Source organism: Cephus cinctus, unplaced genomic scaffold (genome assembly GCF_000341935.2).
Source record: "Cephus cinctus unplaced genomic scaffold, Ccin1 Ccin1_scaffold0805, whole genome shotgun sequence".
NCBI classification, from domain to species: domain Eukaryota; kingdom Metazoa; phylum Arthropoda; class Insecta; order Hymenoptera; family Cephidae; genus Cephus; species Cephus cinctus.
The window spans coordinates 163,763-176,982 of record NW_014333402.1 but is presented as its reverse complement, the minus strand read 5'-3'; the positions used below and the strand labels follow the sequence as shown (position 1 = coordinate 176,982).

Sequence of the window (13,220 nt, the reverse complement as noted above, 5' to 3'; positions counted from 1 at the left end):
ACTTTGTATCACAAGGAGAATCACAGCTATGCCGTTATTACGCATCCAATGTTGACAAGTCAAAATTTACCAATATTAATTGTAGCGATGTTCAAAATGGTGTCTACAAGCTGCAATGCACTCGAGTAGACGGTGAACAAAAGATTGTTTTGCATTCTTTATGGCCTCTCCTCTACACTGATGGCGACTGAAGATGACAGAATGGACGCGTATAACGGCGTAGCTGTGATTCTCCTTGTGATAAGGAGTATTTAGTTTTTTAATTTTCTTTCGAACCAGATGAGAAAAATGTCATGTCCTTACATGTGCCGGATTCGTCTTAAAATCCTCCAACAGACAGGCGTAAAAAAATTATATGTTCAGTTGCCAAAAATTCAAGGTAACCTTGAAAAAACCTTAAAAAAAAAGAGTTGACCAGTAATTTTTCACCATCACGTTAAAGCTCTCTTGAAACCATGCAAAAGCTGATAAAAACATTTTCGATCGGACTGCTAATAACAAAGTAATCTCTACTGATCACGATTCGTGATTCACCCTGTATATATTTTTGACTCATAAAGTAACTCAATTCTGGGTATACATAGGTATGTTTACGCAAAGATGGTATTGGTATCTTTTATCACGCGTACCTAATTGAATGGTAAATATTCGTATCGTTTGGACTGCAGAGACTTTTATGTATATTAGGAGTGATATCTTTAACAAATAAAATTACCGATTCAATATATTCACAATGCCTTATATAAGCCGGGAGGAAATAATTAAATTTTCCGGTGGTTTTGGTACCGATGTAATCATATGTTTCGTTATTTTATATGGAATAAAATTATACAGTATTTGTTTAGAATAGGTTTTGATATGTCCGAAATTTTGTTTACTTTCACGTACGAAATTTTGTTTTACGCGTGAAGTACATGAATTTTGTATTTCATTATATTCCACGTATTTTAAATGATCCACTAATCCACGAATAGTGAAACTCAAAAATATTACCTAAAAAAAATTTATTGCCTAAAGAAATTCATGAATATTGACATTTTGTTGTACGCATTTTCTTTGTATTACTATCTATCAAAAATATTTTAGAAAATGACAACATCAGTGAAATCTGAATAACTACGTAAGAAAACTTGAAAAAAAGAAAATTCGAACCACCCCCTCCCTCTTTGAGCAGTTAAATATATTAGAAATGGACGTCCACATAAATTTAGGCTCTCTCTTTTAAGAAAATTACGTATATTTGAAGAAACGATGAATTTGCTGATTCGTAAAGACTTCCTCGCGCTGCTACAAATTACATGGGGTGAATAGGGGGAGGTGAGGATCTCTTCGATTGGTTGTTATAAATAAAACATTATAGGTACGGGAGATGAAAGTGATTAGTGGGACTTTTCATTTCTACAATAATTAAGGGTGGGTTTAAGAAAGAGCACAACCTACCCTGGAGGTAGAACAATGATTTTCCTTAAAGAATGAGAGAAAGCCACGTGTCCCATTTTTCATTAAGATTCAACCCCATAAGCGGTTAACCCCAATACCGAGTTTCATCCCTGTTTATAAAGTGAAAATTAGAATCCATTAAGATTTTTCGAAATCATTAAACCCAATAGATCAGGGTTGCGAATCAAGAGAATCGAAGAAGGAATTATTTTTTTATAGCTGTACTTTATAGCTGGTAAATAAAAAATAGAAATAAAAAAGACAAATATAGCATCCTATTGCGTCATCGATATCCGCCGGTAATGGCGGATATAGAAGTAAAAAAACGAAGAAAGGAATTTAATTGCCCGAAAGATTTAATCACTTCCGTATCCTGAATTATCAATTCCAAGATGGCGTCTCACTCGATCCACACTCACCTTCTACAATGAATAGGTGCGACGGGCCAACTCCTTCTAGTCCTAAGGATGATTGCCGGTGGTCTTGCATGTCCCACGACGGGTGCCGATGTCCTACCCTGATTCCGTTTACCCCACAGATGACCATTACCACCCCCTGGACCCATGCCTCCGCCAGGAATACCTGGATGAGGTCCACTCTCGCTACAAGCTCTTCTCGAAAACATTTCACGTTTCCTTTCACCGCACTTCATCATCACGCACGCACTTCACTATCGGTTTATCAATACCAGCCGTCAATGCTGACAGTGACCTGTTGACACCAGCCTTGGTAAAATGTTTTTTTTTTTATTTATACCTGTCACATCGGTATCACCATACACGAGTAATTTTATTATAATATATTTAAAAATTTGAGAAAATTTCCAAAAAAATTTTTTTTCAAAATCAATCATAAAAATACTAGATTCAATGTAATCACAGATTTGTTAATTGATCGAAAGCTTGTATGAAGTTTTGCCTAATGAAAAGAAAAGTCGAAAACCACGTACTTTGTATTTATATGAAAATTTAGAAAATTCACGATTACATTATCATAGCTATTCTTATTCACTATCCAAATAGACCATCAGTATCGATCAGCACTATAGATGTAAAAATCAATAGAAAAATCTTATCCATTTACTGGAGATATTCTAAACTTTTAGAAATTTTGAACGTTGATTACTATTAAACTGTAACTAACAGCTGATATGTAACTATGTATATTTCTGACGAGTGAAAATCTGTTTATTATTCACTTGTTCTACTAAACTTTCCTGCGGCACCAGAACAGAGTTTACAGTTGACACTGTGATAGGCGATACGGTAGTACCTTGGCAATTTTAGTCTCATGGTACCTTATCAGCATTACGACGCATACGCAAGCAGAGATAAAAGTCCCAAGTATTTGTTACGCACAAATGTTTGTTAAAATAGTTACAAAAGTTTAATTCCTGGTGATCTAATGTTGGATCATTACGGTATTGGACTCGAGTCCTGTAGTTAATCAATCTGAAAGGATGAATTTTGCGTATGAATCGAAATAATTGATAAAAGAGTTAAACTTGAATTTCGAGAAGATTACACGGTGACAAATAAATTGCTTGATAAAAAACTATGAGAATTGGAATTGATTATTTTTGAAAATAATAGGAAGAACTTTGTAATTATCATTAAATCAATCGATTTTTAATAGTCACCTTATGGAATCTGACTGACTCGCTGGGAATATCAGAATAAAAAACATACGGGGCCAAACGGATTTGGCAAAAGTTGGTAGGAACGTGTATGGTCGGCGTATAAATAATGTGTAAGTTATTTTTAAAGAATTGGAAATTTTTAGTGTCGCAACTGTTAATTTTTAAATAACAAAGTAAATGTAAAAATTTGTCAACGCTTATACAGTCAAACCGCGACATCAGTTACACTTTGAGGGGACTTATTTGCGTTTCGATTCGTAAAGAGATGGCCCCTCCAAGTGAAACTGATATCGCGGTCCGACTACAGTTGAAATGAATTGTTTGGGCGAATTGTTACATCGAGACGTGACCGCATGTACGCTGAGCATCAACGACACCCTGGTGTATAGGAATCCTTATCAAGTGCCAATTGATCAACACCCTCACTCCAAGGTACCGTTAATTTTCATTGATCCAGCCGAAACCATCTCATTCCCTATTGTAAAAACAAATTATTACTAATTCGCAACTTTCATCGACATCTGTCAAAATTGCTATCTTACGTAGACACGGATCTTTACATCCCCTGAGAATTTCCATTAGAGCGATTCAATGATTTATCCAAAATTTTGATTACGCGTACATGAGCATACACCTTCTTTCGTAAAAACCATTCCTTACAGCATTCCCATAAGTTCAGTACGTATTACCATAAAAAAAACTGCAAAATATAAATTTTTACCTAATTTCCAAAAAATATCCAGTCGAAATACTAAATCCGATAAGATTTAACTCAACGTTCGATAATTTGCCATAAAACAATAAAAGCTCAAAATCCTGTTTGACCAGCGTTCTTTCCATTCAAACTATTCAACTGTCACGGCAGCGGCAAAGTAAATCCATACGTAACAAGCAAAACACGTACCCACACAAGCACGGTACTGGCGCTTTCAAACAGAAGCTGACGTCACTAGACATTTTTGTTTTAATAACACGGTGCCCTTTAAGCTCGACGCGAGAAACGCAGCCAGAGAAGCCAGTGCATTTAGATTAGCCTGCTAATGGTAAGAGACGCGCGTAAAAACGACGAAGTAAAAGGAGGGCAGAAGAGACGGGTGCCATTGGGGTCGTTGACGAATTTCGCAAAACACAATATCCTCTGCCAAACTCCATCCCGGCGTACGAGGGAAAGTAAGCCAGAAAGAAGAGGGCGGTAAGCATTCAATTATCAATCTCAAGAGACCCCCCTCGAAATTTGGAAACAAAAGAAAACTGGTGACTATAATAGGTAATGTATGCTCTTGACAAATCCTATCCTATTATCCTCTCGCGTGTTTACAGTTTCGATTTCTTTGTCCTTGGTGAAGATCCTGACGCGACGCCTGCTTTATGAATTTCCATCACGCGCATTTACAACGCGTCAGGGAGCTTCTACGTCGGTAGCCGTATATATACATATATATACCGCCCATACCTCCAAGACGCCTTTACACTACCCGCGAGTCTCATAAACGGGACTCCCGGCCGCTCTCTTGCTTCAAACGACACTACTAAATTACCAAGGATACGTAACGAGTACGTAGGTAAGGTAAAAGCGTTAGATACCTGGATTCTGTAAAGATATTTATTTTTTATTTTCTCCAGCTATTTGCTTATAGTTCTCTTATAGCTACAGTATAGACGGGGTCTCGTGAGATCCCTTTACCCTGCGTAAACCTGACTTTGTGTCCGGGTAGAGGGAGCTGCTGAGCTTTATCGATGCGTCACGAGTGCACATAGACGTTTTGCACTTGCGGCTACAAGAGCTTTCTTCTTTGACAATCTATAGCGCGCATTTTAATAAAGTTTCAGTGCACCGTAGTTTAAATAAAATTATAAAATAAGAGCACTCCGACAGAATGGATACGGTATATTATGAAGCGAAGGGTAGGAAAATGTCTGTAGCCTGCGATAAGCAAACTGCAATTGTTTGCCGCTGAAGTGACCCTAATCGAGGGAACAATTGCGTAGGAGGCTGCTTCGAAGCGTAATGACGAGAGTGTTGTATTGTTTGATCGTGAGCTTAAGAGACGTCATGGGACGAAGAGAAAGAGTGTCAAAGAGAGCATAGAGATAGAGAGAGAGAAAAAGACGGTACAGTCGATACAGGAAATTTTGTCGATTCGTGGATTCTCCAAATTTTTGTAAGAAAATATTTTTTTCATACATTTATTCACATTTACTCCGAGCATGGGAAAGGGAGGGGGTACTGAAAGTGAAAGGATTCCTTTAAAACTCATCAAGCAAATACGGATCCATAGACTTTGTTTGTTCGTCATACCAGAAACCGCTAATTACCTTGGGACCTCTAATGTCGAACCCAAAACTTGGCTCACCGCGGTTTCCGGGAATACCGACAAGAAGAGATTCAGGAAAGCCCAGCTAGAGTATTTCAAGCCAATTCATGGCTTCGAGGAGAACCTGACAAATGTCAACTCCTACTGACGTATGTCAGAAATCTGAATGCGCTATGAAATATCGACGTTTGCTTCGATCGAATGGACGTCCGGTATACTTGGCCGACACTCTGAAATAATATTGGGCCAGTACTCGTAGTCGGTACTGCCTGGTACCCATCGCCATTCTCCAACGGTTGGACCCAAGTTATCATTCCAATGAATAGCAATTGCAATACCAACTCTGGTAGCCGACGGTGCCCCAGTCTTGGTAACACCGGCGCTGACTCTGGCCCAGAGTGGACCCTGTGGCAAATTTCTACATGGGATGGTACGAAAGAAAGTATTCAGCATCCACGGACTGTCGAGATGAACTTGATGTAGAGATAAAGCACGTAAATAGTTAACGTACGTAGAGCAGTGACGTTGTCCCGTGAAGATCGCAAACATCTTCGTACAGCGGGACACCCTTGCACCTTAAAGTTCATTGACAATCAATGTATTTTGAGGCAACCCCTTAATTAATTGACTAATCAATCAGGGCTGAGTCGGATGTCACATCAGAAACAGAAAACCTAGCAGCCGCTGTATGGGTCTTAATGTATCTTGAGGGAAGCCCGTAAGTAAGAAGGGATGAAATGAAATCAGTAAATGGATTTTGAGTAGCGTCAGAAGTCGGGAGTAAATAGAAAAAAAAGTGACGATACAATTTCCAGTAAGTGCTATATAGAAAGTCCTCGTAAAACTGATCAGCAAAGTTCCAAAAAAAAAAAGGGACGGGATCAATGCCGAATCAAAAAAATTCCTTTCTGTGTTGGCACCAGATAAATAATAATATAGAATTTTGAGAAATTTACTACTTTGCTGTTAAACGCTAACTTCGCGCGTGGTTATTAGCGATAGAACACTTTTGGAAAAATTGCGAATAAAGTTGTATGATAATTTCAAAAAAAATTGATCGTTAGAAAATTTTTTGACTGACTCCGTCGTCTGAAAGAGAAAATTCTGTGGGAAGGATAAGATCGCGATATCAAGATGTAACAAAGCCTTGGGTCATCCCATATAAATCAATGAAAAAGACCCAAGCATAATAATATCCTTGAAGAGTATTTTACGATTTCATGTCAAATGTGAAAAAAGACATTTCACATGTCATCATTTCATTTGTATGTCACAGCCTTTATTCTTTTCCTCGGTAAATTTCTTCACGGCTGAATAACTAATTAAAGTTTCTTTATCAATACGGAAATGAAGTAACGATTGCAACTGAAAGCTACAAGGCAGCAACAGTGACTCCCGCTAGGTAAGACGAAAGCATTAAAAGCTGGCGATGTCAGTTTCGATATTATTTGTACTACCGGAGAAAAGAAATCGATGATGTATTTCCTCAATGAAGCAACGCGTCGTTCTACTCTACGTCTTTTCACTTCAGAAATATCAATTTCATCTTCCATTAAGAGAAACATTACGAAGATTAAAAACCACTGATATATATATATATATATATATATATCAATGTCAATAAAGCTACGTATACACCAAACCACAATAAATAACCAACTAAAATATATTCATGATAATTTTTTCAACATATGAATAAAAAAAAAAGTCAAACAAAAAATTAAGGTGATAGAAACGACATGGCAATCACTCAGGAATTCCTCATAACTTAATCTCACAGTAAAACCTACATGGTACGTAGTGGAGCAACAGCGAAAAATAATTGCAATAAAAATAATATAAATCTGAATTAAGATTTAAAAAATTGATATAATTTTTATAAAATTCAAATAATAATTATCGTGTCATTGCAGTGCTATTTTTACTATTTAATCTAAAGCTCCCCGGCAACAATAGCGCTCGCGCATAGAAACGCTTTTAATTCAGCTGTAAATTATCTACGTATTATAATCAACTCCCATACGTGACGAGATATACCTACGGCATAGTAATGTAAATCGGATAAAAGCATAGTATAGAAAAAAAATGGAACATAAGTTTTTTTTTTACAGTTTAAAGGTAGACTTTTTTCATTTTATCTAACATTTTTTTTAATAATCACTCTCCCTCCCTCCTTCTCTTTCGCAAAAATCAATAACCTCCTCTCTCAACCAGATCAGTCTAGTCGGACGGGCCTACGACCTCGGGAATCCAACCAGTGAATGACATGCGTGTAACATGACGCATACTGAACTCATTCCTGCAAAATAATAATATCCCAAAATACATGATTCAGGAGAATTTCTGTCAGTCGGTCATAATAAAGAAGAAAAGGGCAAATTTTCATAGATGATTCAACTTGACAGAGACAGAAATACGACCATACTAGTAGGATGTTGTTTTTCATTCCTTTTTCGTTTACTTCTCCCTAAATCTCCCTTTTGACTGTAAATAAGAAAATACCTTTGCGATTTACAAGATCAATTCGCATTAAATTTACTTTCAGCACGAAATTACACGAACTTTGGTAAATTCCCAGACGAAAATTTACATAGAAACTATTATCTTCATTCAGATGCTAATTGCTTCGTGGCTTACGTTGATTCTATATAGATTCTATTCTATGTGAAGACATGGAAATACAAAGAACAGTGATATTCCCAATTGCGACGTAACTCGTTAAAAATCGTGAAAAATAGTGAAAACGCGGTAAAACCACGAAAGGTACGACCACGTTAAGTGCAAGTAGCAAATAGGAAATTGGTCGATTCAACCAGATGAAAACATCGGAAAATTGGTGGCTCAAAAGGTAACGATAAATATTTCGTTCGATCACACAATAATTGACACCCATCAACAAATTGGATTCAACAGATGTTTTCAATTCGTTCGTAAGACGCAATCTCGAGCACCAATTCGCATCCATATGGAGCGACTGACGTCATCAATAATTTTTACTCCCATTGAAAACTCGCCATTATCCTCAGACGTAATAAAATTGTAACGAATTACGTCAGACACTCGTTGGTTAATTTCTTACAAATGATTACATAAAGAGTACACATATGATACTTTGTTATGAGAATGACATACGCATAACGTGTTTTGTCATTCGCAGACTTGTTTTATCCATTTTCCCACTTGGACCACCTCGCAGTTACTCATCAGCTGTCCCACATCCTATACGAGTGCCAGATATAATACATTGCACCAGGTACGACATATATATATATTGTAACGTGGCGTTACAGAGCTGGAGGGGATACCACCTAGGAATAACCGAAAAATAAATAAATAGGACTTATCAGGTCGGACAGTGGGTTCAGTAGCACAGTGGTAAGTGCTCGACTTGGCAGTCTGAAGGTATCGGGTTCGAATCCCGATCAGAACTCCTAATTTTTCGGAAATTCCTAGCTCTCTAGTGCTCCCTGGCGGCTCTATGGATAAAAAAATTAATTATAGCGGGGACGAGCCGAGCCGGGCACCCCGTTATAATGTATATATATATATAGTACACAGGTATCCGCGGATATGGTACATACAATACGGAAATTATGGGGAAACGAAAAATAACGGTCCAGTAAAAAAATATAATTTGTAGATGCTGTGAAAAATTAGATTGCATCATAGAATTCGAACAAGGCAGGAGGTTTGTTCTAAGATAAATCCTATAACTCGATTTAGGTTCCATTTAATTCCCACGATGTCGAAGGACCCTGCTCGAAAACGTGAGCGGAATTGCGAGCGAAAACATTTGTAAAAAGTATAAGTTCCCAAGAGCACTTACGAAACCTCGTTCGACCCTAACCTAACCAAAGATCGCGTGAAATGGAGATATATTTTCAGAGGTGCAGCTATAGAATGAAATGGCGATGTATTTAAATTAACGTGACCAACGAGAATAAGAAGAGACGACAAAAGATACGACTTTCGATTTTTCAATGATGTAATGCGATTCAGGATCGAAAATATAAGTGGTAAATAAACGTTCTGACGTATTCACGCTATTTCATGGGACTCGGAAGATCTGGAACGAATGCCGAGAATTTCATGCATGCTCAGCAGTATTTCTCGTGTACCGTATAAAGACGCGAGTATCCGCCATTAATACCCAACGTCATTGCCATTATTCCAGATCCATTTGGACTTGGAGAAGCGTCGGGTAAAAAGTGACTGGCGGCGTTTCTGACGAAGATGAAAATTTGTCGCTGGATGTATACAGCCATTTATTCTACAGACGAAAATTGAGAGGCACGGATTACTTTGGAGAGATCGTGCTTAGATATATGTATGAAATTTTTTTTTTCAAAATACAAAATTATAATGAAGAATAATTTTCATTGTATGCAATCCTGATTTTTCTAATTTTCTAAAAAGAAAAAAAGGAAAAAAAAGAGATCGGGCAGACTATCGGATTACCTTTCAGTTTTCAGAATCGAGTTTCCTTGTGCTTTCGACCGGACGCACAATTCACTCACGATTTAGCTGTCGAAAACGGGGCTTTAAGATTAACACGTAGAACGGGGTCGGAGAAGCGTCGAATTTAATATAATCTTCCAGGCTTAGTGTGGTAAAGAAAAATGATGTCCGAGTTGTTAATTGTTGGAACGTAAAAAAATAAATGAAAAAAATATATATTAAACGGCTCTTCGTTACCTCTTTCGTTTCTATGCCGTTTTTCGGCAATTTAGAAAATCCTATTCCAGTACGTTTTTAAGTAAAGGACGGACTAACGAATGTATCGGACGATTATCCTCTGGCATAAAATTCTATTGGCAAGTTCGGAACTATTGTTGAGAATCGAACGACACCATACCCAGAGGGATGATATGAAATTTATATAACAGGCTGAAATTCACAATGCGATTCAGTCATGGCAAATAAGATCCGATCAGACGTTTCTTATGTAACGCTGTTTATATATATAGATATCATAAGATAGATCTTGTAGCGTTAGCCAGATGTGAAATTCTAGTAACTACATACCCTTATATACATATGTATGGATATGCAGGAACAATCGACGGAGTCGAAATAGAATAATGGAAATTCCGTTTCTCCTGTACAGAATACTATTCAGATATTAGATTAACATAGAACGACCAGTACCATCCGTCTACCGTGGAAACGGACTCCTTTCAAACGTATATATGTTTATTCCGCTTTTGGTTAGAAAGAAAAAGCTGACAGGCGAGACGTACGCCAATTTAACTTGCAAAGCACAAAACGTATTCTTGGTAAATTTAGGTAAACTCTCGCGTGGCGAGAGACGTATGTGACAGATTGTACTTGAAACTTTCGAAAGGTGTACGACGATGAGGTTGCTACCCAGAGGAGTAGGACAAAGTAGATTGAAGTTCACGTCAGGTAAATTGAATTAAGCTCTAGTCCGGCACACATGGTAAAAGGTGAGAAATTTATAAATTGTCAAAATTTAATAATAAGCATTAAATTCTAACTATATAATTAAAGGACGTTAAATACGTTAATTGCTTAAGAAATATTCTTCTAGTATTTATTCATTTTACGCTTTTACGTGTTTTTCCTTAATTTCTTTCTCGCGAGAGATCCACTTTAATCTGGCGCGCAGCACTACATTACGACTAGACGTATAAGAATTTTCTACGGGCGACCACAACATTGTCCCGGCATAATGCAACATTTACGGAAAATTTATTGTTCTCGCGGAGTTTACACAAATAACCGTATAATCTCATAGAGGCTGCCTTATGCGCTTTCTTGTTCTTCAGCGTTACGAAATTTATATGTGCAGAGCGAAAAGTAAAGCTACACTGCCACCAGTTGTAAAGATAAAGCCAAAAGTTCGTTCGGCGAAGAAACAACCACTCGCGAAATATCTCTATTGGATATGATGAACTTCGAGCAAGTTCGGAGAGCAAAGTTCTAATACGGTGCGCACTAAGTTCACCCTTTGTAAATGACACTCATCGTCAAGTTTTTATGGAAAAATTAGCTTACCACCCGAACCACCCCGAGGACAAACGAAAATTATACAAAGTGAGCTCGAGTAGGCAAACTCTGATATAAACTTTAATTAATATAAACCCTAAGCGAGAAGGGTGTCTGAAAGGAGTGAAAGTGAAAGAGTCGATCGCTTGATTAGAGAATGCAAGTAAAGGGGACCGTGCACTAGGAGGCTGTGATTCCCATAGAGTGTATCCTCGCATATCAACCCCCGAGAAGAATTCTTCCATCCCCTTTCCTGTATCATGAATCATGGCCCGTCCCAAGCCATCCGGTCCATCAGCTTCATCGGATACCAATAAAGAGAAAGGGACCATCCATCCCCAGGGGATTTTCAAAGCTTTCCTTGCGTCACTACCACTCAAATATTTCCGAACACTTGGATCATCTTCAAGATCTTTAACGAAAATCACCAGCCACCTGAGACTGTTATTCTCTTTATTATAGCCCATAGTTCAATTCACCAAGTGTCTTCAGGACGTTACGAGCCCACGTTTCTAAGGGTGGCACCACTCTTCAGGAATACTCGGCAACGCAAGAAGCTGGTCCAAGACGCTTACAAGGATCATCTTGCACCTGGTCCTGGATTTCTATTGGCTCTTCCAGCTACTGAGCTTCGTGTCTTTATTGGATGCTACGAAGTATTTGACATCTCGAAGGGATGGAAAAGCACTTTGTCTCGAGGAAGTCATAGGGATGACGTGAATCGTGGAAACCACGGAGTAGCCAATCCCTCTGTTCGAGGAAGCGCAAATGCTGGATGGTAGACAGTTCTGATATGTAGGGTAGCAGACCTTATAGAGGTCGAAGACCATAACCAGGGATGTTAGATGCAGATAATTACGTCCGACCGCTCCCAAGGAAACGGAGCCTGTAGCTAGTGGTTCTCTAGGGGTTTGCAGGGCGAAACTTACCAGCTGCTATGATGCTGATGTCGTGAGAGCAAGAACCTCCCTTCAAACTTTACCTGACTTTGAATATGTTCTCAGACATTAGATCAATCAGTGGACCTACCTCTTTTAATATATGTTATCACAAAGGGTGCAAAGTCCTAAAGGGGACTTTTAACTGCTTACCAAATCAATGGTTGATTCAGACCATACTGTGCTTCAATGGCCCACGAGTGTTTTTAAGGAAAATATTCCAGCCGATCGATATACCCACGCAGACCCTTAAGGTATTACTATGGACCGAAAATTGACAAAAGTTTCAATGTAAGATTTGAACAGTCCAGCGTCAACTTTTGAACTGGTACAGTTCACTCACACACGCCCATCCCTGTATCGATAGGCACACACTAATGTACATTGGCTGTAGTAGTGTTTACGTATATACACCGAATACAGTCTCAAACCCAATGTTGCCGTGACGCTCTTTTGTCTAGCCGTCGTACGAGAGATTTCGTAATAAATATCGAACTTCTTTCATGTCTATCAATAAATCCTATGAGTTAAAAGTTCTGACTAAAAATCTAAAAAATTCCTAATTTTTTCCTTTGCCACATACTAGTTTTTCATCGGAATTACGCGGACGAGTCAAATGCAATAAAAAACACCATGCGCGTTTTATTGGCCAGGTATAGGGAATACGTATTACGAGTCCGGACATTAACTCGGAAATACTCGGGAACTGATGAGTGAGTCGTGTTAAAAATTTGTAGAGAGATGTACTGCTATACAAATTAGACGTAAAACAAATTTCAGCTCGATTACGCGGTTTTGAGTTTACCGTAGTAATACCTTAAGGTTGCGATTAACATCGATAGGCGGTTGATTACAAAAACGAGCCTATAATTGCAAGGC

General features: G+C 38.1%; 1 protein-coding gene across 1 annotated transcript in view; it reads right to left on the bottom strand.

The window, feature by feature from the left end:
• Nucleotides 1-2,333: 2,333 nt before the first annotated feature.
• Nucleotides 2,334-13,220, bottom strand: part of LOC107270596 — a 48,214-nt gene continuing 37,327 nt past the window's right edge. The window contains exon 4 of the mRNA XM_025087969.1: nt 2,334-2,891. Within this exon, the coding sequence (XP_024943737.1) occupies nt 2,729-2,891 (163 nt within the window). The 3' untranslated portion in view covers nt 2,334-2,728. The remainder of the gene's footprint in view (nt 2,892-13,220) is intronic.